The 23,170-nt window shown below is 62.4% G+C and overlaps 4 protein-coding genes across 13 annotated transcripts in view; 1 reads left to right on the top strand and 3 right to left on the bottom strand.

The window, feature by feature from the left end:
• Positions 1-660: 660 nt before the first annotated feature.
• TAGLN (transgelin) lies at positions 661-10,526 on the bottom strand. The gene is made up of 6 exons (XM_032709472.1): positions 10,521-10,526; positions 3,320-3,366; positions 1,650-1,848; positions 1,391-1,568; positions 1,203-1,305; positions 661-1,013 (listed from the first exon to the last, which is right to left on the bottom strand). Exons 3-6 carry the CDS (start codon positions 1,827-1,829, stop codon positions 872-874), a joined length of 603 nt encoding a protein of 200 aa, XP_032565363.1. The 5' UTR covers positions 1,830-1,848; positions 3,320-3,366; positions 10,521-10,526; the 3' UTR covers positions 661-871.
• Positions 4,195-10,987, bottom strand: SIDT2 (SID1 transmembrane family member 2). Of its 6 annotated transcripts, none has more exons than XR_004360704.1 (28): positions 10,751-10,987; positions 10,462-10,583; positions 10,196-10,357; positions 10,041-10,086; positions 9,853-9,954; positions 9,696-9,779; positions 9,384-9,495; positions 9,211-9,276; positions 9,009-9,102; positions 8,824-8,879; positions 8,544-8,555; positions 8,336-8,404; positions 8,185-8,259; positions 7,929-7,991; positions 7,413-7,534; positions 7,267-7,340; positions 7,094-7,160; positions 6,888-6,961; positions 6,642-6,765; positions 6,440-6,557; positions 6,227-6,363; positions 6,031-6,139; positions 5,882-5,951; positions 5,721-5,767; positions 5,337-5,442; positions 5,125-5,235; positions 4,929-5,042; positions 4,195-4,840 (listed from the first exon to the last, which is right to left on the bottom strand). XR_004360704.1 is itself a non-coding variant. In XM_032709464.1 (28 exons), the coding sequence occupies exons 1-28, from the start codon at positions 10,958-10,960 to the stop codon at positions 4,778-4,780; spliced, it is 2,616 nt and encodes an 871-aa protein (XP_032565355.1). In that variant the 5' UTR covers positions 10,961-10,975; the 3' UTR covers positions 4,195-4,777. The 6 variants fall into 6 exon arrangements, 5 of the variants coding, with proteins under 5 accessions (XP_032565355.1, XP_032565357.1, XP_032565356.1 ...); XM_032709464.1 differs by having other exon boundaries at positions 5,875-5,951; positions 10,751-10,975; XM_032709466.1 differs by lacking the exon at positions 7,929-7,991 and having other exon boundaries at positions 5,875-5,951; positions 10,751-10,975.
• A 1,890-nt stretch (positions 10,988-12,877) lies between these two features.
• Positions 12,878-20,951, bottom strand: PAFAH1B2 (platelet activating factor acetylhydrolase 1b catalytic subunit 2). Of its 5 annotated transcripts, none has more exons than XM_032709461.1 (6): positions 20,851-20,951; positions 18,638-18,725; positions 18,168-18,257; positions 17,245-17,361; positions 16,541-16,663; positions 12,878-16,049 (listed from the first exon to the last, which is right to left on the bottom strand). In XM_032709461.1, the coding sequence occupies exons 2-6, from the start codon at positions 18,716-18,718 to the stop codon at positions 15,771-15,773; spliced, it is 690 nt and encodes a 229-aa protein (XP_032565352.1). In that variant the 5' UTR covers positions 18,719-18,725; positions 20,851-20,951; the 3' UTR covers positions 12,878-15,770. The 5 variants fall into 5 exon arrangements, with proteins under 5 accessions (XP_032565352.1, XP_032565354.1, XP_032565351.1 ...); XM_032709463.1 differs by lacking the exon at positions 20,851-20,951 and adding an exon at positions 20,600-20,618; XM_032709460.1 differs by lacking the exon at positions 20,851-20,951 and adding an exon at positions 20,127-20,240.
• Positions 20,414-23,170, top strand: part of SIK3 (SIK family kinase 3) — a 74,244-nt gene continuing 71,487 nt past the window's right edge. The window contains 1 exon segment of the mRNA XM_032709457.1: positions 20,414-20,617. Within this exon segment, the coding sequence (XP_032565348.1) occupies positions 20,414-20,617 (204 nt within the window).

Raw genomic sequence — 23,170 nt, 5'->3', positions numbered from 1 at the left:
TGCTCTCCCAGAGCTTCCTCACTGTGGAAAAATGCATCACCCATCCCCTCCCAGCACCGGGGCCTGGGGGGACCCAGTGTTGGGGTGTGGGGCTGTGGGGCTGTGAGCCCTCCATGCCCTGCTCCCAGGAGCCGGGATAACGGGGGCTGCTCCAGGCAGGGGGATGCAAGGGCTGGGCCAGAGTGTTGGAAGGAGTGAGGAGAAAGGTGGGTGTTGAGCTTTCAGGGGGGAGAGGGCAGAGTCTTCCAAGCCGGGCAGGGAAAGCCTGGTCCCCAGCTGTGGTTTTCCCAGGTTCGGAGCTGGAAGAAGCAGCAGCCATGGCCTTTTAGGGAGGGTGGCTTCAGCTTTTCCAGAGTCACCAGCCAGGCGGGAGGAAACCTCGTCAGGCCACAACTAGATGAATATAACCTTTTAATTTCGACAAAAACCAAGTACAAAACCGAGGCCCAATTCTCTCTTTCTCCCCGTTCGCAGGGATCTCTGCGGCAGTGGCGCGGGGCTCGTGGGGGGGCTGCGGGCAGGGGGGGCCACCCCGTGGGCCGGGGCACGTGCCCATCCCACCCGTGGGACACCCGTGGGTGCCGGGGGGGGGCAGGACCGGCTGGCGGGGGGTGCGAGGCCGGGGGGGCAGAGGCTGCCCGGGGCTGGGCGCGGGGGCTGCGGCCCCGGGGCGGGGGGCTCAGCGAGGCGCGTGCGGCCGCTGGCGTTGGGGCGTTGTTGGCTGGCGTTTGGGGGCGTTTGCTCCTCAATAAATACCAATCGGTGCGGGGCTGGTGGCGGCCGCCGACGCTCGGGCGGCTGCGGCGCTGGGCCGGGGGGAAGCGGAGACGGAGGTCCCGGCTGGGGAGGGCTGGGGGCGGCGGGGGGGTGCCTAGCTGATGATCTGCCGGGGCCGGCCGTAGCTCATCCCCGCCTGTGACGCTCCCTTGTTGGTCCCCATCTGTAGCCCGATGATGTTCTTGCCCTCCTTCAGCTGGCTCTCGGTGAACTCCCGCTTGTGCTCCTGCGCCTTCCTGCGGGGCACGGGGAGAGGCCGTGGGGCACCCGCACCCACCCGGGTGACCAGCAGCCCCCCCCCGATCCCCAGGGGTGCCCCAGCCCCTCTCCCTCCCCAGTGCACCACCTCCATGTGCTCCAAGGTGCTCTGGGCAGCCACAGGGCAAAGGGGTCCCCACACCCAGCTCTGCCACTCCCCCACTTACTTCATGAACCAGTTGGGGTCCCCGTGGTAGTGCCCATCGTTCTTGGTGATTGCCAGGCTCCCCAGGGCCATCAGCGTCCTCTGCACCGCCGCCATGTCCTTGGCTGCCGAGGGACAGAGGGAGGGATGTGAGGAAGGGCACGGCACAGCACAGCAGCCCTGGATCCCCCAACCGCCCCCCCCCTGCACCTTCAAAGAGGTCGACGGTCTGGAACATGTCTGTCTTGGTCACACCATAGTCCTCGGCCGCCTTCAGGAACTGGGCGATCTGCTCCATCTGCTTGAAGACCATGGTGGGCGGCGCGTCGGGGATCTTGACGGGCTTGGAGCCGTCGGGGTAGAGGCTGTTCACCAGCCTGCTGAGCACCTGCCACGAGGGAGAGCCTGGGCTTGCTGCAACACCACGGAGCCCCCCACCAGCCAACACCCCCCCGGGGACCCCACTTACGATGCCATTCTTCAGCCAGACCTGGAAGCCCAGGCGGCCCCGCTCGGGGCGACCCACGGAGGACCCGCACTGCGCCACGATCCACTCCACCAGCCGGTCCTCCAGCTCGTCGTCGTACTTCTTCTCGATCTTGGACTGCACATCCCTGCTCATGCCATAGGCTGGGCCTTTGTTTGCCATGGCTGCGGTGGTGGGAGACCTGGCGGCACGATGGAGACCGTCAGGCTGCGGAGATGCCATCCCCCTACCCAGGGACCCTGTGGCACCCCTGTGGCATCCACCGCCCACCCTGGTGCAGTAAGGACATGCCCTTCTCTTGGCTCTTCTCTTGCTCCATCCAGGAGTGTTTGGAGGTTAGTTCACAGCCATGACCCCCAAAACCTGCCCAGACAGATGGTTCCTGTCCTGGCAGAGGTGCCTCGTCCTCACTGCATGGCCCAGGCTATGCAGGGGAGCAGCCTCATCCCTGTCCCTTGGTTGGCACAAACATCCCTGGAGTGGCCATGCCAGGATCCAGGTGGCAGGGTGACCACGGCAGGGCTGAGTGGCTGTGTCACAGCATGGTGGCCGCACCATGGCAGAGCAGGGTGCCCAGGAGGTGGCCTTGGTGTGGCAGGTCCGGGTGCCAGGGACGAGTGTGGGCGAGGCAGGAGTGGTGGGAGCTGTGCCCGTGCCCTTGTAAGGACATGCTGTGGCAATGATGGCAGGTAGCTGGCTGCAGGCAGGGCCCGAGGTGCCAGGGAAGATGCCAGGGAGGATGCCAGGAGGGAGAGGCACCGTGAGCAGCAGCCAAGCCCTCGGTGGAGCTGCCCTCACTCCTCCCTGCACGGCTCCTTGCTTGGCATGAAGCCTCTGAGCGCCAGGGCTGTGCCCTCGGGGAGCCGTGTGCTTGGTCCCACACCCACGACCTGCCTCCCGTGGGCTCATCCTGACCACTGGGCACAGGCACCAGGGCTCCTGCAGAACGGGCTGAGACCTGGCACAGCTCAGAGCAGGAGAGGATGCTGATCCCGCTTGCTGCCAGCAATGCAGGGGTACCCCACGAGCCCCAGGGGCAGCCTGTGCCCGGACTCCAGCACCACTGGGCACTTCCAGCGATGCCACAGCTAGTCCCGCTCTGTGCCATGGCCCGAGCTGGCACAGAGGGTTCACGCACAGACCCACGGCTCCCTCGGCCACACGGCAGTGCCCGGCAGTCACCCCCGGCCCTGCCAGCCCCCTGCCGAGACACGGGGCAGAAACAGAAGCGTCGGGGTTGGACTCGCCCCTTCCTCTCTGCCCTGAGCCCCGCACGGCCCCTCCGGCCCCCGCGGGGCCGAGGCCGGTGGACCAGCAGCAGCGGAGCCCCGATGGGAACGCGGTCCTGAGGGGCAGGGGCAGGACAGAACCCCGGCAGCGACCCCAGCCCGAGCAGGAGAGCCCGACCCTCCTCCGGGGAGCAGCGGTGCAATCCGGGGAGCAGCATCCCCGTCCCGGGGAGCTGCGTCCCACCCGCAGGAATAGAATCCCCATAATTCAGGGAGCATAGGGCAGCACCGGGAGCGGCTTCGCTATCCCAGGTACAGGGTCCCCAACCCGGGGGGAGCACCCCCATGCCGGGGGCTGACATCCGTATTCCGGGAACCCTCCCCGCCGCCCCCCCCCCGCCTTCCCCCCGCGGTAGGACTCACAAGCGGCTGCGGACGGAGCGAGGGCGATGCTCGGCGCGGGACCAGCGCTCTGCCCCGCGGGGACCCCGACCTTGCGCTAAAAGGCGGGCGGCGGGACGGTGATGTCAGCGGGGCGCGGGGCCCGGCCCCCCCCGGCCCTCCCTCCCGGGGCGCCCGGCCCCGCAGCGCTCCATGACTCCATCCCAGGCACCATATTTGGGGAAAGACTCCGAAAACCAGCGACGAAAGCCCGAGCATTCCCCGCGTGCCTCCGCCCCAGCGGGGCAGGGGTGGAACCGGGCCGGGGGCTCATGGAGTAAATCCTTTTATAGCCAGGCGGCAGCGCCGAGGGCTCCCGCCCTGACTTCATGGCTGGTTTCCCCATGTGCTCACCGCCGGGAGCCGGGGCGGCCCAGAGGGGGCCCCGTGGTGACCCACCGCCCACGGAGTCCGGCCGGGACGGCCGGGGCAGGCTGCGAGCTGCGGGCATCCCGCTGGCACCGCGCCTGGGCATCCCGCAGCATCCCGGGATTCCCTCTGCCCCGCGGGCACCAGCTGGAGCGGGTCAGGGCACGGCGGGGCACGCAGCAGCCCTGGCACCGCGCTGCGATGCCACGGGGGCCCCCAGGAGCTTTGCTGCCTGTGAAATAGGACCCCCCTGGGCATCCCTCCTACCCCTGGGGCTGCCAGCCCCCACCCTCTGCCCCACAGACCACCCCCAGCCTCCCACAGAGGTTCTCCAGAGCAGCAGCAGCGCCGCAGCATCTCCACTCTCCCAAAATCCCGCGGGAAGGAGGAGACAGTGCCACAGCAGTGCCTGGCTGACAGCCGGTGGCAGCTGCCCCCTGGGACCCCCCCGGGCTCCTGCTGCCCAGGCAGGAGGCAGGAGGCACAGGCAAAGTGCAGACACTTTAATGCGAGTCCCTTCCCAGCAGATCCACGCGCGGACAGCGCGCGGCACCTCGGTGGGAGCGGCAACGGGGGCCCGCCACAGCCACCCCCCTGGGACACTGCAGGAGACACGAGTGGGGCCTCTCGGCCACTGCCGCCACCGTGCTGGCCCCACACACCCCCACCTCCCACCCATACGACTCAGGCACTGAAGAGAAACCCACACCCACGAGCTCGGGGGGCCGCGGGGCTGCTGGCACAGCGCTGGCCACAATCCCCTCGCCGCGCCCAAGGGCACACGGACACGGAGCAGCAGCACCTTTTCCAGTGTCACTTGCCACCGAGGACGGCGCCCCGGTGGCCCCCCAGCCCTGTTTTTGGCCACGACAGGCCCAGGGATGGGCACGTAGTGCCTGGAAGGACCTGGCTGACAGGGAGGAGGTGCACCGGGACCCCCAGGCTGCGTGGGGAGGGGGACGGAGCGGCTGGCAGGACCTGCAGCACGGACATCCCTCCCCGGGGGTGGGTCCCCCCTCCCGGGGCTGCAGCGGGGTGTTTGGCACAGTCCCAGGGAGCGTCTGTGGGCTCTTAGAAGACGTAGATCTTGTCCCGCTGGATGCAGTCCAGGTCATCGTCCAGTGTCAGCAGCACCTGCGGAGCAAGGAGAGCGAGGGGAGCGGGGCATGGGGAGCTGGGGGGCAGGGGCAGGGTCTGCTGTGCTGGAGGAACCAGCACCTACCAAGAAGGAGCCGAACATGGCGATGGAGGAGAGAAAGTGCCAGATGTCGTGGTCGTCAAAGAAGTCGAGCAGGATGCAGTCACGGTTGTGCTCCCGAGATTCCGCTGGTGTTTTCTGTTGGGGACAGGGCCAGTGTCACTGCGCCCGCCTGTGGCCACCCTGCCCACCCCACTGCCCGGGCCACCCTCCTGCTCACCTGCCAGGTGCTGAGCCCCTGGAAGAAGAAGAAGAGGGCAAAGCCCCAGACCACAGAGGTGCTGATGATGCAGAGCAGGGGGATGAGCTTGATGCGCTCGCCGCTGCGGAGCTGTGGGAGAGTCTGGTGTCACTGTGCAGGCAGGAGCTGGCAGCAGTGCCCTGCCCTGCCCTCCCCGCTGGGCCCGTGGGGGCCGGAGGCTCAGTTCCCACCTTCATGATGATGTAGAAGGCGAAGTAGAGGAGGAGGTTGCAGATGCCGATGGCCAGCAGGTAGGAAGCGAAGTCATTGGGGCGGACAATGAGGCCGTAGGCAGCGCTGGGGAGGCAGGGGCAGGCAGCAGGGTCAGCACAGCCTGGGGCCCCCTGTGGTGCCCATGTGCCCGCTGTCCCCAGGCATGCCAGCAACCCCCAGGAGGTCAGGCAGCGTGAGGTGACACCGGGGTGCCACAGCTGCAGGGGGACCTGTCATGCTGGGCTCACGGCTGTCATGATCTGGCTGTCCTCAGCCCAGCCCCAGCAGAGGGACAGCAGGAGCAGGGTGGGGGCAGCGGCAGGGACGGGGAGAAGCAGGGTGGGGTCTGGCTCTGCACTTACAGCGACCAGTTGATGATGTTTCCCATGACCAGGAGCACCATTCGGTCCTGCAAAGGGCAGGGGGGCTGTGAGGGGTGGTGGGCGGCCGCTCCGGGGCAGGGGCTGCCAGGAGGGGTCTCCACAGAGCCGGGGGGGCCCCGGTGCCAGCACTCACCACGTACATGGGCCCGCTGCACTGCCGGACGCAGTCCGTGTACAGCACGTGCAGGATCCTGCGCAGGATGCCCGAGTCTGTGGGGAGAGGGGAGGTGACACTGAGGGGGCCACTGCGCTGCCCCCCGCCCACCCTGCTCATGGTGCCCGCCCTCACCCAGCTTCCAGCGCCCCATGTAGTAGAGCTGGGTGCTCAGCAGCAGCGTGGCCAAGATGTGGATGACAGAGAAGACGATCCAGAAGGCCGTGTTCCCCTTCCCGAAGACCTGCAGGGAGAGTGGGGGGGTGGGCAGTGAGCTGTGGGGGTGACCCACGTGTGTGTCCCCCTCCGCCACAACGCCCGCCCTACTCACCACGCCGACCACGGAGAAGAAGATGACGAGGGCCAGGCAGGCGTAGGCGCTGTAGGCGCTGGCGTTGATGTCTGGGTGGCGCTTCTGGTACAGTTTCAGCATGCAGAGCCCCGCGATCATGTACATGAAGGAGGTGTCTGGGGGGGGCACAGCGGTGAGAGGGGTGTGGGGGCGGCCCCGGCGTGGGCAGTGGGGGGCTGGGGGGGCACTCACCGAACTGGAAGTTGGTGTAGTTGGGGCAGACGTGGTAGCAGGCGCTGAGCAGCCCCTCCATCATGAGCGCGGTGCCCATGGCGTAGAAGAGCCCGAAGTGCTTGGGGATGCCGCACTCCTGTGGGGCGGAGGGCAGGGGAAGCAGGGGGCTCGTGGGGGGCTGAGCCCCCCCCGGGGCACCCCAGCCACCCCCGTCCCTTACCAGGGCGTGGGTGTCGTTGCGCATGAGCGCCCGGTTGTAGTTGATCTCGCGCTGCAGGATGATGAGCAGGAAGAGCAAACCCAGCAGGATGTAGCCCAGGTTGCTGAGGATGTTGTTGAAGGCGCTGCGAGGGGCCAGTCCACACCTGAGTGCTGTGGACCCTCCCTTGTCCTCGGGGCCCCGCCACAGCCCAGCCCTGGGCACAGGGGACCCCCAGCCCCCCACCCCCAGCCCCCCTGAACCCACCTGAGGTTCCCCAGCGGGTGGGCACACAGGAAGTTGTAGTAGCAGATGTCCTGGTTGCCAGTGACGTTCACCACCTGCATTCACAGGCAGGGTGAGGGTCAGGGGGGACCCCCAGGGGCGTCCCCATTGTGCTGGGGAGCACAGTTTAGGACTGCAGCCCCCAGAGCTCCCAGGAGCCCCAGCTGCTGCCAACTGGCCCCACTTACTGTCTGGTAGGTGATGACAAGTTGGATGACGGGCAGGGCGTAGAAGACAGCGATGGTGGCGATGTTCCTGGGAGAGGCAGGGGGGAGAGGCAGGGGGGTGTCAGGGGGTCCCTGCTACCCGCCCCAGGTCAGGACACTGCTCAGTGCCCCCATCCCCACTGCCCCCCACTCACCAGAAGTAGATCTGGTACTTCTTCCGCAGCACCCGCTTGTCCTTGCGCGCCAGGTCGGCCACACACAGGTATTTCTGGAAGGAGAGGCTGGTGAGGGGTTGTCTGGGCAGTGGGCAGCGGCCAGCAGGGGCCGGGGTGGGACACACCTTGGTGCGGATGACGTTCTTGTCATAGTCAATGTCAGCCAGGGTGTCGTAGTCGTCCTCCTCGACGGAGCTGAGCGAGTCCAGGCGGGGCCGGCCGGCCACGTTCTCCAGGGATCGCTCCCCTGCGGCCGAGCCAGGGCCGTCAGAGGAGTCCCTGGCCCAGCCCACCCCAGCACCCACCCCGTGGGACCCCAATCACACCCAATTAACCATTCGGCTGCTTCCCTGACAACTCTCACCAGGGACAGGTTCTAATCCCCCAGACCCTGCACTGTCCCTGCCCGGGGGGACGTGGTGGCTGAGCCACGTGGGTGAACATCACTCATGCCCGTCCCCCGGGGCTCTGCCACAATGGGGACAGCTGGGGCACAGGCAAACAACATCCTGCCCTGCAGCCCCTTGGTGCTGCCCTTGCTCTGAGGGAGGGGAGCTGGGGTGCTCTGTGCCCCGGGCATGAACTTGGGGCTGGGCAGATTTTGCTTTGATTGGCCCAACCCTGCCCAGTACCAGCACTACCCATGGGAATGCTCAGCGGCCTCGTCGGGGCGGAGGGCGTGCGCCGCTTGAACTGCTCCTGCCCTTCAAAGGAAAGCCACAGTTACTGGAGCAGGGCTCCCCCGCACGTGTCTGCCAATGGAGACCCCGCTGTGGGCTGCACGGAGGGGCTGCCAGCCCCGGGACCCTTCCCGGAGACAGAGAGGGGCAGAGCTGGGACACCACCGGGCACGTGGCTCTGCAGGGCTGCGGCCACACCAGTCGCCCCACAACTCACCCACGTAACTGTAGGAGACTTCTGTGGAGCCCAGGCTGTCCGTGACACCCTCGGTGCTGCTGGAGGAGCCGTTCCCTGCAAGGAGGGCAGAGGTTGGGCACGGCCCGTGGGCAGGGGGGTGAAGGACAGGGGGACAGCACAAGGCACTCACCGAAGGAGCCGTAACCGTAGCTGTCGTAACCACGGCCCAGGAAGGAGTCGGGGATGCTGCGGGAGTGACCTGTGGGACAGGATGGTCCCTGTCAGCCCTGGTGGCACCCCTGTCCCAGGGCTGCATGGCCCTTGGGCTCAGGGCACAGTCCTGCACCCCTGCCCTGGCACAGAGCGAGCTCAGAGCCGAGGGCAGAGCTGGCACCTACCCAGGAGTGACGCTGGGAGTCCCCGGAAAGCCGTGGGAAGAAAGAGACAGAGCTGGTGAGATGCAAAGCCCCAGCGCAGCCCTGCCAGCCCCACAGTGGAGAAGTCTGGGACCTCCCTGGACCCCTGGCACTGCAATTTGTCCCCAGGGAGCCGAGGGGCAAGCAGGGCTCAGGGGGATAGTGGGGAATTCCTGCAGAATCAGGGCTCAAGAGGCCAGAAGAAGCGGGAATCCCACAGGCAGATCCCTCCATGCCGGTGCCTGCTGCCTCCATCCCTCACCTGTGTCCAGGCTGGGCGAGTCCATGGCTGACAGGAGCCCCTTCCTCTTGTGCTGCCTGCCGAGGGAAGCAGCCATCAGCCCGGCTGTGGCAAGGGGGCACAGCCCGAGGGCCCCCACCACATCAGGGACAGGATGGTGCCCGTGGGCCCAGCACCCAGAGGAGCAGCAACACCCAGGGACTCACCGGCAGCTCTCCCAGCAGGCGATGAGCAGCGTGAGGACGTAGAAGGAGAGGAAGATGCTGAGGCAGAAGAGTACACTGCTCACGTAGGCCTCCGCTGTGCAGAGCCAGGACAAGCCCTCAGGGGGGTGGCACCTCTGGGGACCTGCTGTGGGTCCCTGCAGAGCTCACCACCCCCAGCACACCCAGCCCCTCCCAGACTCACAGGTTATGGCAGGTGACACCATCACCTCCAGCATCTTCTGCCGGTTGTGCTGATCTACAGGTTCATCTGGGAGAGGGTATGGCCAGGGTTCAGCTCTCTGCCCTGTCCCCAGTGTGTCCCCACACACAGCCCACAGCAGCAGGGTGGGTGCCTCCTCCAGCCCCCCACGTTACCTGGAGAGGAGTTTTTGGAGAGGGGGTAGTAGGGCAGAGGCCCCCCACACGCCTCATCCTCCGTCTTCACCACCACCACCACGTAGAAGCTGTGGCTGGGGAAATCCTTCTTCTGCAGCAGCCGTCCCAGGGGGAGAGATGGGGGTCAGCAGAGCCCAGCTGGGGGTCTCCCATGCCAGAGGTTATCCCAGGGATACCCTCTGTGAGCTCTGATAACCAGAGGTACCCGGCAGCACCGGGCAGGGGCTGAGAGCAGCTCAGCACCGTGGCACAGCCCCGTGGCACAGCCCCGTGGCACAGCACCGTGCCCACCTGCACCGTGATGGCCGCCTTCTTCGTCATGGTCTGGTACATCCCGATGAAGGCCACGTTGTTGTCCAGGTCGTAGACAGGGCACTGGGGGGGCAGAGGGCCCGTCAGCCCCGCCAGGCACCACGGATCACCCCGAGACCCCACTGCCCAAACCTACCAGGATGTCCTGGATGGAGATGACAGAGCAGGGGAAGGCCATGGCCGAGGTCACCTTCACAATCACCGAGTCCACTCCCTCAGGGAACTCATACTTGAAGTACTGCGAGGGGGAAAGGGCCCATTGTTGCCACGGTGGCCACGTGGCACAGCCCCCCTCCCGTGCCACACTGTGCCAGCTCCCCTCACCTGTGGCTGGGCGGCCGTGGCGTTGAAGCTGAACCTTTTATTTGTCCTGCAGAGAGAGCACGGAGAGGTAATGGGTGGCAGGGGGAGCCTGTAGCCCCCACAGCCCCCACGGGCAGCGGGCAGGGAGCGGGTCTGTGGTTCGGGGCTCCCCTCACCGCAGCACAAAGTTCTCCACGCGTGTGACCCGCAGCTGGTAGGAGGCGTTGAGGGAGAGCGTGGAGACATCCACGTAGAAGTGCTGGGTCTCCACCTCAGCCTTGGTCTGTGGCTGGCAGAGTGTCCGGCTCACCTCCTGGTACGCGTATTTCCGCTGGTACCTGGGGCAGGAGGAGCTGTGTGACCTCCCTCGCAGGGGGAAACCCTGTCGGGGGGATCCCAGCCCAGGGATCCATCCCTGCGTGGGGAACCCGCTGGTACTCACAGACCCCGGAGGATGAGCGGCACCTGGAAGGAGACCACCGCCTCCTTCTGCCTCACTACGAAGAGCACAGGCAGGTCCTTGTGGTCGGAGAGGACGTTCACCGACACCCGCACGCCCTCGGTCTGCGGGGACAGGGGAAGGTGAGGCGTTGGCCGGGCAGGTCGGGCGGCGGCGGCTCATCCCGACGGCTGGACTTTGCTCGGCCGTCGTGGCAGAGGTTGCCGTGCCCCGCACGCCCAACACTCCCGGTGCAAGGGATCCCAGGGGACACCCAGACCACCCGGCTCACCGTGTTCCTGCGCACGCTGTGGTTGAAGGCGTAGATGTGGAGCAGGTCGGCGTCCACCCAGTCGGTGTAGGTGGTGTTGAACTGGGCTTCCGTCTCGCTCACGTTCCGCCGGTGGGGCTGGGGCTGGGGCAGGACGGGCGGCGGGGGCAGCAGCAGCAGTGCCCCGGCCAGCAGCGCCCAGGCCAGCGCGGCCGCTCCGGAGCCCGGCATCCCGCCAGCATCCCCGGCCAAGGTCCGCGGGGCGGGACGGGACAGGACGGCACGGCACAGCACGGCACAGCACGGCACAGCACGGCACAGCACGGCACAGCAGGGCACGGGACGGGACGGGACGGGGCGCTCAGCCGGGGCGAGCCCGGGCGCGCTGCCCCATGGCCGGGGCCGGAGCGGGGCCGCGCTGGCGCTGCGGGCGGAGCGCGGAGCCGGTGCCGGATCCCGATCCCGATGCCGGCGCTGTCCCTCTGTCCCTTCCCGTTCCGCAGCCGCGGTAAACACGGACCGGCGGTGACGTCACTCCCGTCGCGGGTTGCAGCGCCCGGCCGGGGAAGTGACGCGGCGGGCGGGGCCGGGGGGACCGGCCCGGCGGGGAACCCCCGCTCCGAGCCACCCGCGGGGGAAGCCCGGGGCCGTAGGGCAGCCCCTGCTCCGTACGGGATCCCGCACGGGAAGCCACGTTCCATATGGGACCCCACAGGGCAAGCCGTGTCCTATAGGGGAGCCCCCACCCTGTATAGGACGCCATAGGGGAGCTCTGTCCTATATAGCACGCCATAGGGGGAACCCTGGTTTATAGGGGCCTATATAGGACTCCACAGGGGAAGCCCGGCTCCATAAAGGAGCCCCTGTTCCATATGGGACCCCACAGGGGAAGCCTGCCTCTATTGTGGAGCCCTCCCCATATACAGGACCCCATAGGGGAAGCCTGGCCCCATAGAGGACCCCTGCTTCAGAGGAGACCCTGTGCTGGAGTCTCTGTCCCCCACCCTGCAGGGAAGTCCCAGGGCCGTGTCCATGCTCCAGACACTCACTGAGCCCCTTGCCCAGCCTGCCTGTCCCCAAAGTCTGTGGGGAGACAGAATAATCCCCTGCCAGGCAATGGATGGCTCTGCCCCATCCCTTTCTCCTGATGCTCTCTGGATTCTCACAGGGGCTCCTGCAGCCTCCCTCCAGTTTGCAGCACCCCTCATCACCAGAGGCTGAAGTGATTTGGAAGTTCTCCCATGGCTGTGTTCATCGGGGAAGCAGGAATGATGCCACGCTGCATTTAGTGTGCGTCTCTGAAAACACCTCTGTCCCAGCTGCCGCCGAGCCGACCACCTCCAGGCCTCTCTCCAAGGGCTCTGGGGCCTTTTTATCACGTTTTCTGTGTCTGTAATTGGGTTTTTCGGTTTAAAATCCCCCTCTGAAGCGGCTCAGCCCCACGTCACCTGTCACAAAGCCACTTTCCGGGCTCGCTCAGACATCCAGGACCTCTGCTGCCAGTTCTGCGGGATAAACGGCACGAGACAAGTGCTGCTGCTATTGTGCACTTTATTTCTCTGGGCCTCCTCTCCCTGAGGATCCCCCAGTTTGGACAGTCTGCACATTGTTTCCAGATACAGGTGGTGACACTGGTGGCAGATGGAATGACCTCAGGGACAGACGGACGCCCATGCGGGACTAGAAGCAGAACTCCAACCGACTCTGATCGAACTCGAGTCGCCTCCGTGGGATGGCCGTGAGGGGGATTGCGTGGGGATGTGCCTTCCCTGTTCGCTCCAGGGCTGTTAGAGAGAAACCACTCGGCAGTTGAACACAAGCCGATGTCCTGTCGAGGGCTGAAATACCGGTTCCCTTTACCTGCAGCACTGCACTCACAGGACCTCAGCTCTGCACGGAGAAAGGAGGAAAAACAGACAGGAAAAAGCCCCAAACGGAGCGGGGGAAAGCAGGAATTAAATCAGGAGCAAGGATCTGGCTGAGCACAGCTCCCAGGGCCAGGGAAGGCCCTCGGTGGGAGGTCTGGCAGCACCTCCTCAGCCCCGTGGAGACCAACCAAGAGTGACCGAGACAGAGGCAGGAGACACCTCGGCAGGTACACACACACACACCCCCCCACACACACCCACACACACAGGCTGCGACACGGTGGGTGAAACATTGACATTTATATTGAAATATGCACTAACAGTGAGTTCTACCAGCTGATGCATTTTTGCCAAAGCAGAATCACAATGGTTGTGTCCCGGGGGAGGCTCGGGGCGGTGGGTGGGCAGCGAGGGGAGGGACAGGCCTTCCTCCTCATGGCTCCCATCCTGCCTCGTCCTCCCGCCCCGCACCTCACAAGACTCTGTCATTTCACATCTTCTGTTTGTTTGTTTTCCTCTCTGCTGCAATAAACACCAAACTGGGAATGCTCACTTAGAGAAGCCCTTAGCTCCAGCACAGGCCCCTCCCGAGGGACATCCAGAGCTGGAATTGAAGCTTTCCCACACGAGGCACTCGGTTTTCAGCACTAGGTGAGCAAGGAGGCAGAACCCTCTCGCTCACAACACCTCTCAGGTGAGCAGGGCAGTTTCCTGCCAGGCAGAGCCAAGTTTGAGTGGAGAAGACGCCGTCCTCCCTCTCCAGCACCAGGGACGGAGCAGAGCCGTGAGCACTGAACCAGCACAGAGCGTGGCACCTCAGCAAGCCAAGCCAAAGCAGAGCCAGCAGAGCCTCCCTGGTGACACTCCAGAGCCTCCGGAGCCTGCCAAGCCTCCCAGTCCACTCGGCACCCTGCCAAAGGGGCTGACTCACAGCGGGCACAGGGTGCCGAGCGGAGAAGCCGGAGCTTTACTGGAGTACATTCCTGGTTAGCATCTCTTCAGCCAAATGCAGCAGCAGCAGCGGGAAGGGAAGCAGGGATGCACAGATTAACTAGCACACACTTGCCTTTTCTCACAAGCCTGGAGAGATGGAAAGCTCTCAGGGAGTAGATTGAGTTTTATCCTGGCTCCCTGAGGGGGCTGGGGGTGGGATAAGCCCTTCCCCGGGAACTCTCCACTGCAGTGTACTTTTAACATCTGATTTTCCACTTGCCCTTCCCCAATTTCTCCAGCCAGCACCTTACGGGAAGCGTGAGCAGCGTTCCCTCAAAGCCTGCCCTGCGAGGCCACGAGTGCAAAGCCAGTCTCAGGGAGCAGCATCCCTGGTCTGGATCATGGGGGCAGGATGTGATCCCTCCTCTCCCATGGCACTCTGCATCTCCCTGCGTCTGATCCTGGCAAGGGGAACACTTCACCTTTCCTTCATCTGTGTGTAGATCACATATACTGGAAACAAAACACACACTATGCATGCAATCCAGGCAGGAATCCTGCTATGATCAAATCTACAGGAGGAGGGGGATGAGGTGGGACGTTAGGGGATTCCTCAATGCTAGGTCAGAGTTACACACCAGCCCCTTGGCTACAGCAAAGGGCAGACAGACTATGTACAGTACCTATGGGCTTCAGCAAGGACCTGACACCCGAGCACCTCCCTCGGCACACAGAGGGAAGCTCTCTGTTCCTCCCAGATTTACCTGCACGTGGATCCCACGGGAAGCACAAACCCAGCAAGGCCTGTGTGGCACCACTGAGCTCCAGCTCCAGCAGGTAAGCCAGGGAGGAAGAGACTAGGTTTAAAATAGTTATCAATTTGCAAGTTATCAATTCATCCAGGGCCCGGCTTCTTGGGTCCAAACTGTTTCTTTCTGAAAGAGAACCTCTCAGTTTTAAATGAAAGGCTGTCTCACTAAAACAAGCCCTCCTAACTACAAACCAAACCAAAATCCCACCTAGCCACAGCCCCTTAGGGGGGCACCTGCCCCTCCAGCTCCCTTGCTAGAGGTGAGGAGCAGTGTCTAGGGCAGGGAAAGCTACGCCTTAACTTCACTTGTTACTGTAAGAGGCTGTAGTTGCTCAAATAAAATGTTTATACAAGTAAACCAGTAGCAATAAAGAAATATACACCTTGGGATCTGTAAAGCTTCAGAGTGATTTGGGCCTTGCAGCCAGGGGCTGTTCATGTGGGTCTGCTTTAGAAAAAAAGGGATGTAAGAGTCATACTTGATAAAAAAAAAAAGAAAAAAGGAACAAGGAACAGCATCGCAAAGAGCCCTGTGGTGCAGGGACCTCAGAGGGATGTCTGTCAGTTCCAGGGAGCAAGGAAGTGACTGCCAGATTATTGGATCATTAAAATCCTACACTGAGCAACTGCTAAAAGCCAGCGACCCCACAAGCAGCAGGAGCAGGGCAGAGCAGCAGCACCCGAACGGGAGTGTTCCCAGGAGAGCTGCGTGGGAGGGAAGGAAGGTGCCCCCGGGAGAGCTGCGTGGGAGGGAAGGTGCCCTGGCTAGCAGGCATGGGGAGACAAGCACGAGACAAGCACCTGGGAGTGTTGCACGAGCTCAGGTAACTGTTTGCTTCTTTAAATTTCTGAATTCCAGTTTCATGCTGCTTCAGAAAGGAGTGAGAAAACAACACGTTTCATTTAAATCCCCCAGTAAAAAAAAAAAACAAACAACAAACAAAAAAAAAACCAAAAAACCCCCAAACATCTAAAAGGTGGGACCGAGTTTGGAAAAATGCATCTGTTCTGGCTTTTGCAAGTGGAATGTGATTCTTGTTCCCAGGCAAATACACAGAGCACGATGGCTACAGCCAGGAATGGTGAGCCAGGCGCGGTGTCGGACAGGCTACAAGGGGTTCTAGGACAACCACAGAGCAACAAGACATGAGAGGGGCACAGAGTGACAGTCCTGTTCTCGTTGTAAATGAGGAATGGTTTAAAAGTAAAACTCTTCTTCAGCTAATTTCCTCCTGCAATAAAACCAACCAAGCCGGCCCTCGTACGTACAAGACCAGTTAAACACGAGCCTTCCCCCTCAAAACACTAGGTACGGACATCCGGTAACATTCTATAATGGAAAGTGCTTTAAGAAAGAAGGATTCTGTAGTGCCAGTGACAGAACTGATCTGATGGGCTGGATGATGCTCTCGGCGCCGACATCAGCGGCTCAGGCCAGGGCAGCTCGTTTCTCCTCGGGGGTCTCCTCCAGCAGCTGCATGATCAGTTCGTGGAGGGGCTTGCAGACCTTGGCGTACCCCCCGCCCGTCAGGTGCAGGAAATCGAACATGTCGTGGTAGGAGATGGTGCCATCCGAGTGCACGAAGCCCACGTCCACGTCCAGCAGCTGGACGTTGGGCAGCTTGGGCAGCGAGGCTTTGAGCAGGTTGTTCACCTTGGCGTTCTTCTGCCGCAGCGGGTTTGGCTTCTCTCCACGAGGTAGCAGGCCCTGGCACAAGAAGGAGGCAAAAAAAGTGCTCTGCATGACTCTGATGGCAACAGGAGGCCTGCTTTCCCTTGCAGCTCGGGCTGCCTGTCAAGATTCAGGATGTCTGTGACAAGAGGAACTCATCCCTTGAATCAGAATTTGTCTGTCCAAACCTAGTGTGAAATGCAGATGAGCTACAAGCGTGACTGGCAGGGCACCTGTTTTAATTTTTAAATATAACAGCTTCTGTTCTTTTGGGCTTTTTTCCTGCCATTGCTCAGCTCCTCAGCAAGAGAGGCAGCAGCTAAGCTGTTAGGATAAGGAAGCCAACTAGGATTTGGGCACTTATCTTCCCCTCACAGGACCTCCTCAGCAACACTTCGGAGTGGCACAGTTAATGGGATGAGTCCACCCACCTCTGGAAGGGCCAAAGGAGGGCTCCTGCAAAGCCAAGCCGGCAAGGGGAGGCATAAAGCAGAGGACAGACAAAGTGACTGCTCCTGGAGACGTACCAGTACAATGACTTTGGCCTGTGGCTGCTGGGTGTTTATCAGGCGCACGATGGCCTCGATCCCCCCTGCTACTTCTTCTGCTGTGTTTTCATGATTATTTGTTCCAACCCAAACAACAATGACCTACAAGGAGGAAAAAAAAAAAAGAATGCTTGCAGCTTTTCCAGAGCAAGTTTTAACGGGCTGATGACCCTGAAATCCCTGCATAAACATCTTCGGTGGCTGGTGAGCTGCAGGGAGGGTTGGGCTTAAGGCTGAACTCAGGCTGACAGAGTTTAGCCCTGGGGCAGGCACTGCCCACTGCTCTCGGGGAAGACACTGTCCAGGGCTGCTACAGCAGGTGCAGAGAGGGCAGGTGACCTTCACTGCACACCTGAACATCTTCCCCAACTCTGCAGTGAATACTTCTCATCCCTTTCCAGAGGGCATGGATACAGCTCAGACCCAAGAGGTGGCTGCAACTCCAAGCTACACCTGGCACAGGTAAATCACAGAATCACACAATGGCCTGGGTTGGAAGGCCATTCTCTCTTTCAGTTTGAAGCCATTCCCCCCCTGCTCTGCTCCCAAACACAACCCAATGCCTGGAGCACCCAGTGCCAGCAGGTGCTCAGACAAAAAAGTCCATCTGCTCCCTGAGTTCTGCCCCACTCTGTCTCCCCTCAGTCAGCACAGGGCTGCCCAGTTGGGTTCTCTGCTGATACCTTGGGTTTAATGTTCTCCAGTTCACCGTTCTTCAGTCTCCATAGAACATGTCCCGTGGTGTCTCCACCAATCCCAAAATTCAGTGCATGGAGTGGTGAGAAGAGCTCTCGCCATATCTGTAAGCAGAAATCAAGGTGCTGTTTCAGAGCAGCATCCTGGCTGTGAAGGGAACATGCTACACTGAGCTAATGGGAGCTCTTCTCTCAAAACTCACTCCACAAAGGGCACTCAGACACAGGATGAGGCTTTACAGAGCTGCTGATGTTCAATCTCTCAGACCTGGCACAAAGGGGAAGACTTCCTGAGCAGTGATTTGCCCAACTCAGCAGAGACCCAGAGCGCTGATCTGTTGCAGACTTAGGCACGGGGCCTCTAAAGAAGGAATCTGTGACCTGATTAAATCCTTTTCATCCCCAGGTAACAAAACTAGAACAAAGGGAAGCAGCTCTTGCAGAACAAAGCTGCTCAGCCACCACCACGACGGAGCAGAGCTCTTCTTTGCCCCAAGAGCCAAAAAGCCACTGCTCTTCTCTGCCCCAGCAGTTTTAGGGAGAAGCCAGTGTGCCAATGCCTCAGGCACCCTGAGTTCTATGGGATTAAATGTAGGGGACACCAGGGACACCCACAGGGGATGTGATGGGAGACTGGAATCTGAGAGCCAAGGGGCTCTGTATGTGTGCCAAAATGAAGGCAGCTGGTCGTGGCCCCAGAGAAGGAGACAAACAGCTCAGGGAGGTCAAGCAGCCATGTAAAGCCATGCCCAGGCACTGCTTTCAGGAAGCAGGGCAGGAACGCCTCGGGAGACAGCAGTGAAACGGGAACAGAGGGAATCATCAGTATTGCACGTGATCACCAGCTCCTGGGTTAGTGAGAGACACACTCCAGCTCCTCCAGCCCACTTTTCTCCCCCCTTCATCCCTACCTCGTACTGCTGTAGCAACTGCACCATGGAGTCCCCCACGAAGAGCACGTCGGGCTCCTTGTCTTTGCAGTCCAGGACAAACCGATTGTGCTGTGAGAGAGGAGCAGCATGGTGGCAATTCCCACTGGGCATCCATCCCTGCTGCAGGGCAGGGACAGCTGCCCAGCCAGCCTCCCCTGCTGCCATTCCCCTGTGCCCTTCCCTGCATTAACCCACCCTCCTCTTGGCACTGCTTGGAGACATTTATAGGGATGGATGAGATCCCCTCTCAGTCTTCTCTGGACTAAGCAGGCCCAGCTCCCACAGTCCCTCCCCATCAGAGAGATGCTCCAGACCCCTCCTCCCTTGCTCTATCGTGACAGGACACACAGGTAGAACACACAACTGGGCTGTTGTGGCCTCAGGGTCACAAGTGTGACCAGGGATGGGGATCCCCCCTCCCAGGGCTCCCTGTGCCCCTCCAGCCTCACCTGTGACATCCACCTGTCATCCCCCTGGATGTCCTCAGCGGCATGTGGCACTGCTGCCGGGTTGGAGTCCCCCATGCCCATCCTGTTCCTGTGGAAAGAACAGTTCCCACACCAGCTGCTTCCAGCAGTGCCATGGCTGGGGAATAAGGGCTGCCTGGCTGCTGGAAAACACTGCCCTTCCTGACATCCACAGTTCCTGTGCGTGCTGGTGGTTGGCTGACAACAACAACAGGGATGTTATTCCATGCATCTGGCATTCCCCCTGGAGCCATGGATTGGAAAATAAAGGCCAGCTCCAAGGATGCTCTGCAGACCCACACCTGAGCTTTAATAACCTGACAGCAAACACGGATACTTTGGGGATTAGCCCCTATTAATGCCCAGAGATCCAGCTTACAGCCACTGAGCTCCACAGCCCAGGTGGATAATCTGGCTCCAGGAGCAGCGGGATTGATCCCAGAATCACAGAATGGCTGGGGCTGGAAGGCACCTCTGGGGATCGCCCTGTCCAAGGCAGGGCCACCTGGAGCAGGTGACATAGGAGCACATCCAGGTGGGCTTGGGAGGTCTCCAGAGAGGGACACTCCACGGCCTCCCTGGGCAGCCGTTCCAGCGCTCTGGAAAGAAGTGCTTCCTCATGGTTTGGTTCGGATTGTGGCCGTGACGCCGAACAGAGCGTGGCACCGCGCTCTGAGCACCCCCGGGAGGTACCTGTGTGGCCCGATGGCATCCACGCTCAGTCTTTTCTCCGGACTAACCAGGCCCAGCTCCCGCACGGGAGACGCTCCAGACCCCTCACCGTCCCTGTGGATCCCGCGGGAATTGCCGCGGGAGGAGCCGCGGGACGATGGGCTCACACCCACCGCGGCGGGCTGGGCTCAGCGGGGCGGCTCCCTCCGCGCCGCGCTCCGCTCCCTCCCGCTCCCCGCGCTCCCCGCGCCGGTGCTCCGCCACGTCCCCGCCGCGCCGGGCCCTCCCCGCGGGTGCCCCCCGCACTCACGGCGGCTGCGGCTCCTTCCCCCGCGACTCCATGGCGGGCGCGTCCCCTGCGCTCGGCCCCGCGCGCCTGCGCCGCCCGCGCCGCCGCTTCCGCTTCCGCCCCGCGCGCCAGGGGAAGTCCCGCCCGCCCCGGAATGACGTCATTGCACGGCACTGTGACGTCACACCGCCATCCCGGAGGGGAGGCGCGACCCGGCCCCGTGTCCCCGTGTATATGTGTGTGTGTGTGTCTGTCTGTCTGTCTGATGTCCCCGCGGGGAGTGACGTCACGAGGAGAGAGAGCTTGTAGCGTTTCGCCCCATGACGTAATCGTGCCGCCCCGTGACGTCACGCTGCCGAGAGGAGGGGTGTCCCTAACGCAGCGATGTCACGAAAACAAGTTTCCTCCCCGACTGGCGGGTCTCCCCCATCTCTCTTCGCCCCGTTTCCTCGCGGGGTTTCCCCCCAAAACCGCGGCGCCTCCCGCCCCGCGGCCGTGACGTCACTTCACCGCTCTTCGACGTCTCTCTCCCCGCCGGGGCGAGGCTCGGGAGCGCGGTCCGTGACGCAGTGACGTCACGGGCACCAAGAATCCCGTTCCCTGTGGGTTTCTCCCCAAAACCGTCCGTCGCGCTCCCTCCGTCGGCCGCGCGGGGGCGCCGCGCGCCGCTGACGTCAGCCGTGACGCCGGGGCCCCGCCCCCGTTGCCATGGCAGCGGCCGCCCCCCCGGCGCCCCCCCGCGGATGAGCTCACGCGGTGCCGCAGCCCCGCGGGGGGGGTTCGCTCCGCGCGACAAGATGGCGGCGGCGGCGGCTGCGGGAGGAGGCGGCGGCGGCGGCGGAGCGGGGGGTCCCCCCGCGGCCCCCCGGCTCTCCCCGGCCCCGCCGCCCCCGCGGCCCCCCGGGCCCGCCCGCATCGGCTACTACGAGATCGAGCGCACCATCGGCAAGGGCAACTTCGCCGTGGTGAAGCTCGCCACGCACCTGGTGACCCGCGCCAAGGTGAGCCCGGCGCGCACCCCCCGGGCGGGTGCGGAGGGCGGCGGGGGGGTGGCCGCGAGCTCCCCCGGGGCCGGGCGGGCCCGGGGCCGCTGTCAGCGGGGTGTCCCCGCGGGTCCCCGCCGCGCCGGGATAACGTGGAGGTGGAGCGGGGGGGATGCGCCCGCGGTACCCGGGATGCGCCCCTGGAGCCGGGGGGGACGCGGAGGTGGGGCGGGGGGCAGGTCGTTTCTTACCGAAGCGGGGAGAGAACGATCGTGGCCGAGCGTTCCCAGGGCCGTGAGAAACCGCAGGAAGGGCCTCCCGAGGGAGCGGCGCATCCAGGTGGATCCAGGTGCGGCCGCGCTCCCAGGTGAGCCCCGGAGCGCGGCGGGAGCTCCGCGTGGATCCGGGTGCGGGCGAGCCCTGGGACGCGGCGGGAGATCCGCGGCACCGGCGCTGTGCTCGTGATTCCGCCCGTGACACCGAGCTCCCCGAGAGGGTTCGTCTTCCTGCATGCACCAGTGCCACACCGGAATCCTGCCCGGGAACTGCAGCAGGATGGGAGCGGGGCAGCGCTGGGGAGGCAGCGGACAGGCCGTGGGCACAGCCCCGCTCGGGGCTCCCGGGAGGCGCCGCAGGGGCTGCCCGGGGGTGTCCCTGGTCAGTTTCCCTGGTCAGTTTCCCTGGTCAGTTTCCCTGATCGATTTCCCTGGTCAGTTTCCCTGGTCAGTTTCCCTGGTCAGTTTCCCTGGTCAGTTTCCCTGGTCAGTTTCCCTGGTCGATTTCCCTGGTCAGTTTCCCTGGTCAGTTTCCCTGGTCAGTTTCCCTGGTCGATTTCCCTGGTCAGTTTCCCTGGTCAGTTTCCCTGGTCAGTTTCCCGGTGACATTGCGTGGAAACACGAGGGGAAAGTGACCGTGGCGCGGGTTTGCTGAGCTCCGGCTCTGAGCCCGGGGAACAAAGTGAGAGTCATTGCAGGGGCTGCTTAAAAATCGGTTATTGCACCTCCTGGACAGTTCTTTTCAGGGCTGGGCTGTATTTGCCTGCCCTGACGGCTCTTTCTGTGCCTCCAAGTGCTCGATGCCACAATTTAACCTGCACTTCAGCTGTTCTGTGCTGTTGTTCTCCCCCTGATAAACCTGAACCTCGCTGATAGAAACAGGGTGATGGGTTCAGGTGCTTGGAGTGCAATGATCCCCCTGAGTGGACAACACTCCTGAAAAAGCAGTGATCCAGCTCCAAGCTGTTTTCCTGTTCCTGTTTCCAGCCTCCCTCGTTGGGTCAAGGTTTCTTTTCAATGGTGCTGACTCTGAAGTTTGCAAAATACCAAAGCAGAGACCACGTTCTGCATGGAAATAGTTGATTTTGTCTGAAGAATGCACTAAAGTTTTGTCTGGGAATCATGTCCCGCATTGGCAGGGCCAAGGCTGGATTTTGCAGGTCGTTTGTGGGTGATGGAAGAGGATGCTAAGCTTGGAAAACTTGTGCTTTGCTTAACAGCAGTGTACACTCATTCCTGCTGCCCTGGGGTGACCGAGGGCGGGCTGTGGGCCTTGGGAAGCAGCACAGCTCCTTTCTGGTGGGTTGGTGAGGTGCTGGTGGGCTCTGGAGTGTGTGGTGGGTTGGAGTGTGACACGTTAGCCTGCTCTGAGGAGATCCTGTCCCTCTGAGCTCCAAGGGCTCCCCGAGCCCGGGGAAATACCTGTGCTGGAACAACTGCCATCTGTTCCACTGAGCTGGGATAGCTTGGAGCTGAAACTTGACCTGGAAGCTTTCTCAACTCCGAGGTCGGGTTTCCTTTCAAATCCCAGCCTGTGGAGAGGAGTGCGAGCGAGTGGATTGGATTCTGCCTGCAAACCCAGAGCACTGTGGGTTCAGTACTTTTCCTTCGTTGACAGGACTGTTGGTGTTGGCTCTGGGAAAGGAGTAGGAAAGGAGAGAGGAGCTGCTTGGTTCAGGCTCTGGGATTCAGGAGGTTAGAGGGGAGGTGTCAGAAATGTGTTGGAAAGGACAAATCCGTATGGGAAGGCATTTTCGACTGGCAGCAGGAATACAAAATAATGCTACTGCGAGCTTGTCTTCATCACAGTTACACTTTTAACACTTAATGGAAACAACTTGGAAGCAAGCAAAACCTTGGCAAAACGGTCCCATTTAGGGATCTGAAAGAATTCTTTGATCACAGAACGCAAATGAAGCCCCGTTGCTGTGTGTGCTGGCAGTCCCTTCCTGAGGTGATCCCTCTCTCCCAGTAGTGGCTGCGTAGGAGAACCGGGCAGTTCAAATATAGCCACCAAATCCCTGCACAAACTTGACCCCGTGTCACATTCTCTTAGAGAAAAGCTGGTTTGCTCGTCACGGCCCCTCCTTGGGAACCGCGCTCGTCCGGTGTCTCAGAAGGAATTCCGCTGTGAATGTCTGTGTGAGCTTGGAAATAGATTGTACCCTGTGTTTTTGGGCCTCTTCCAGGAGGTGAAATTAATGACGGTGTAGGCTGGTGTCCATTGCTGAGCCTGGAATTAAAGGTGGTCTATTGATTAGGTGTTGGAGCCTGTTTTCCTTTCCGATGGACATGT

Source organism: Chiroxiphia lanceolata, chromosome 23 (assembly GCF_009829145.1).
Source record: "Chiroxiphia lanceolata isolate bChiLan1 chromosome 23, bChiLan1.pri, whole genome shotgun sequence".
Lineage (NCBI taxonomy): Eukaryota > Metazoa > Chordata > Aves > Passeriformes > Pipridae > Chiroxiphia > Chiroxiphia lanceolata.
Note: the sequence above shows the minus strand (reverse complement) of the source record. Positions and strands in the feature narration are given on the sequence as shown.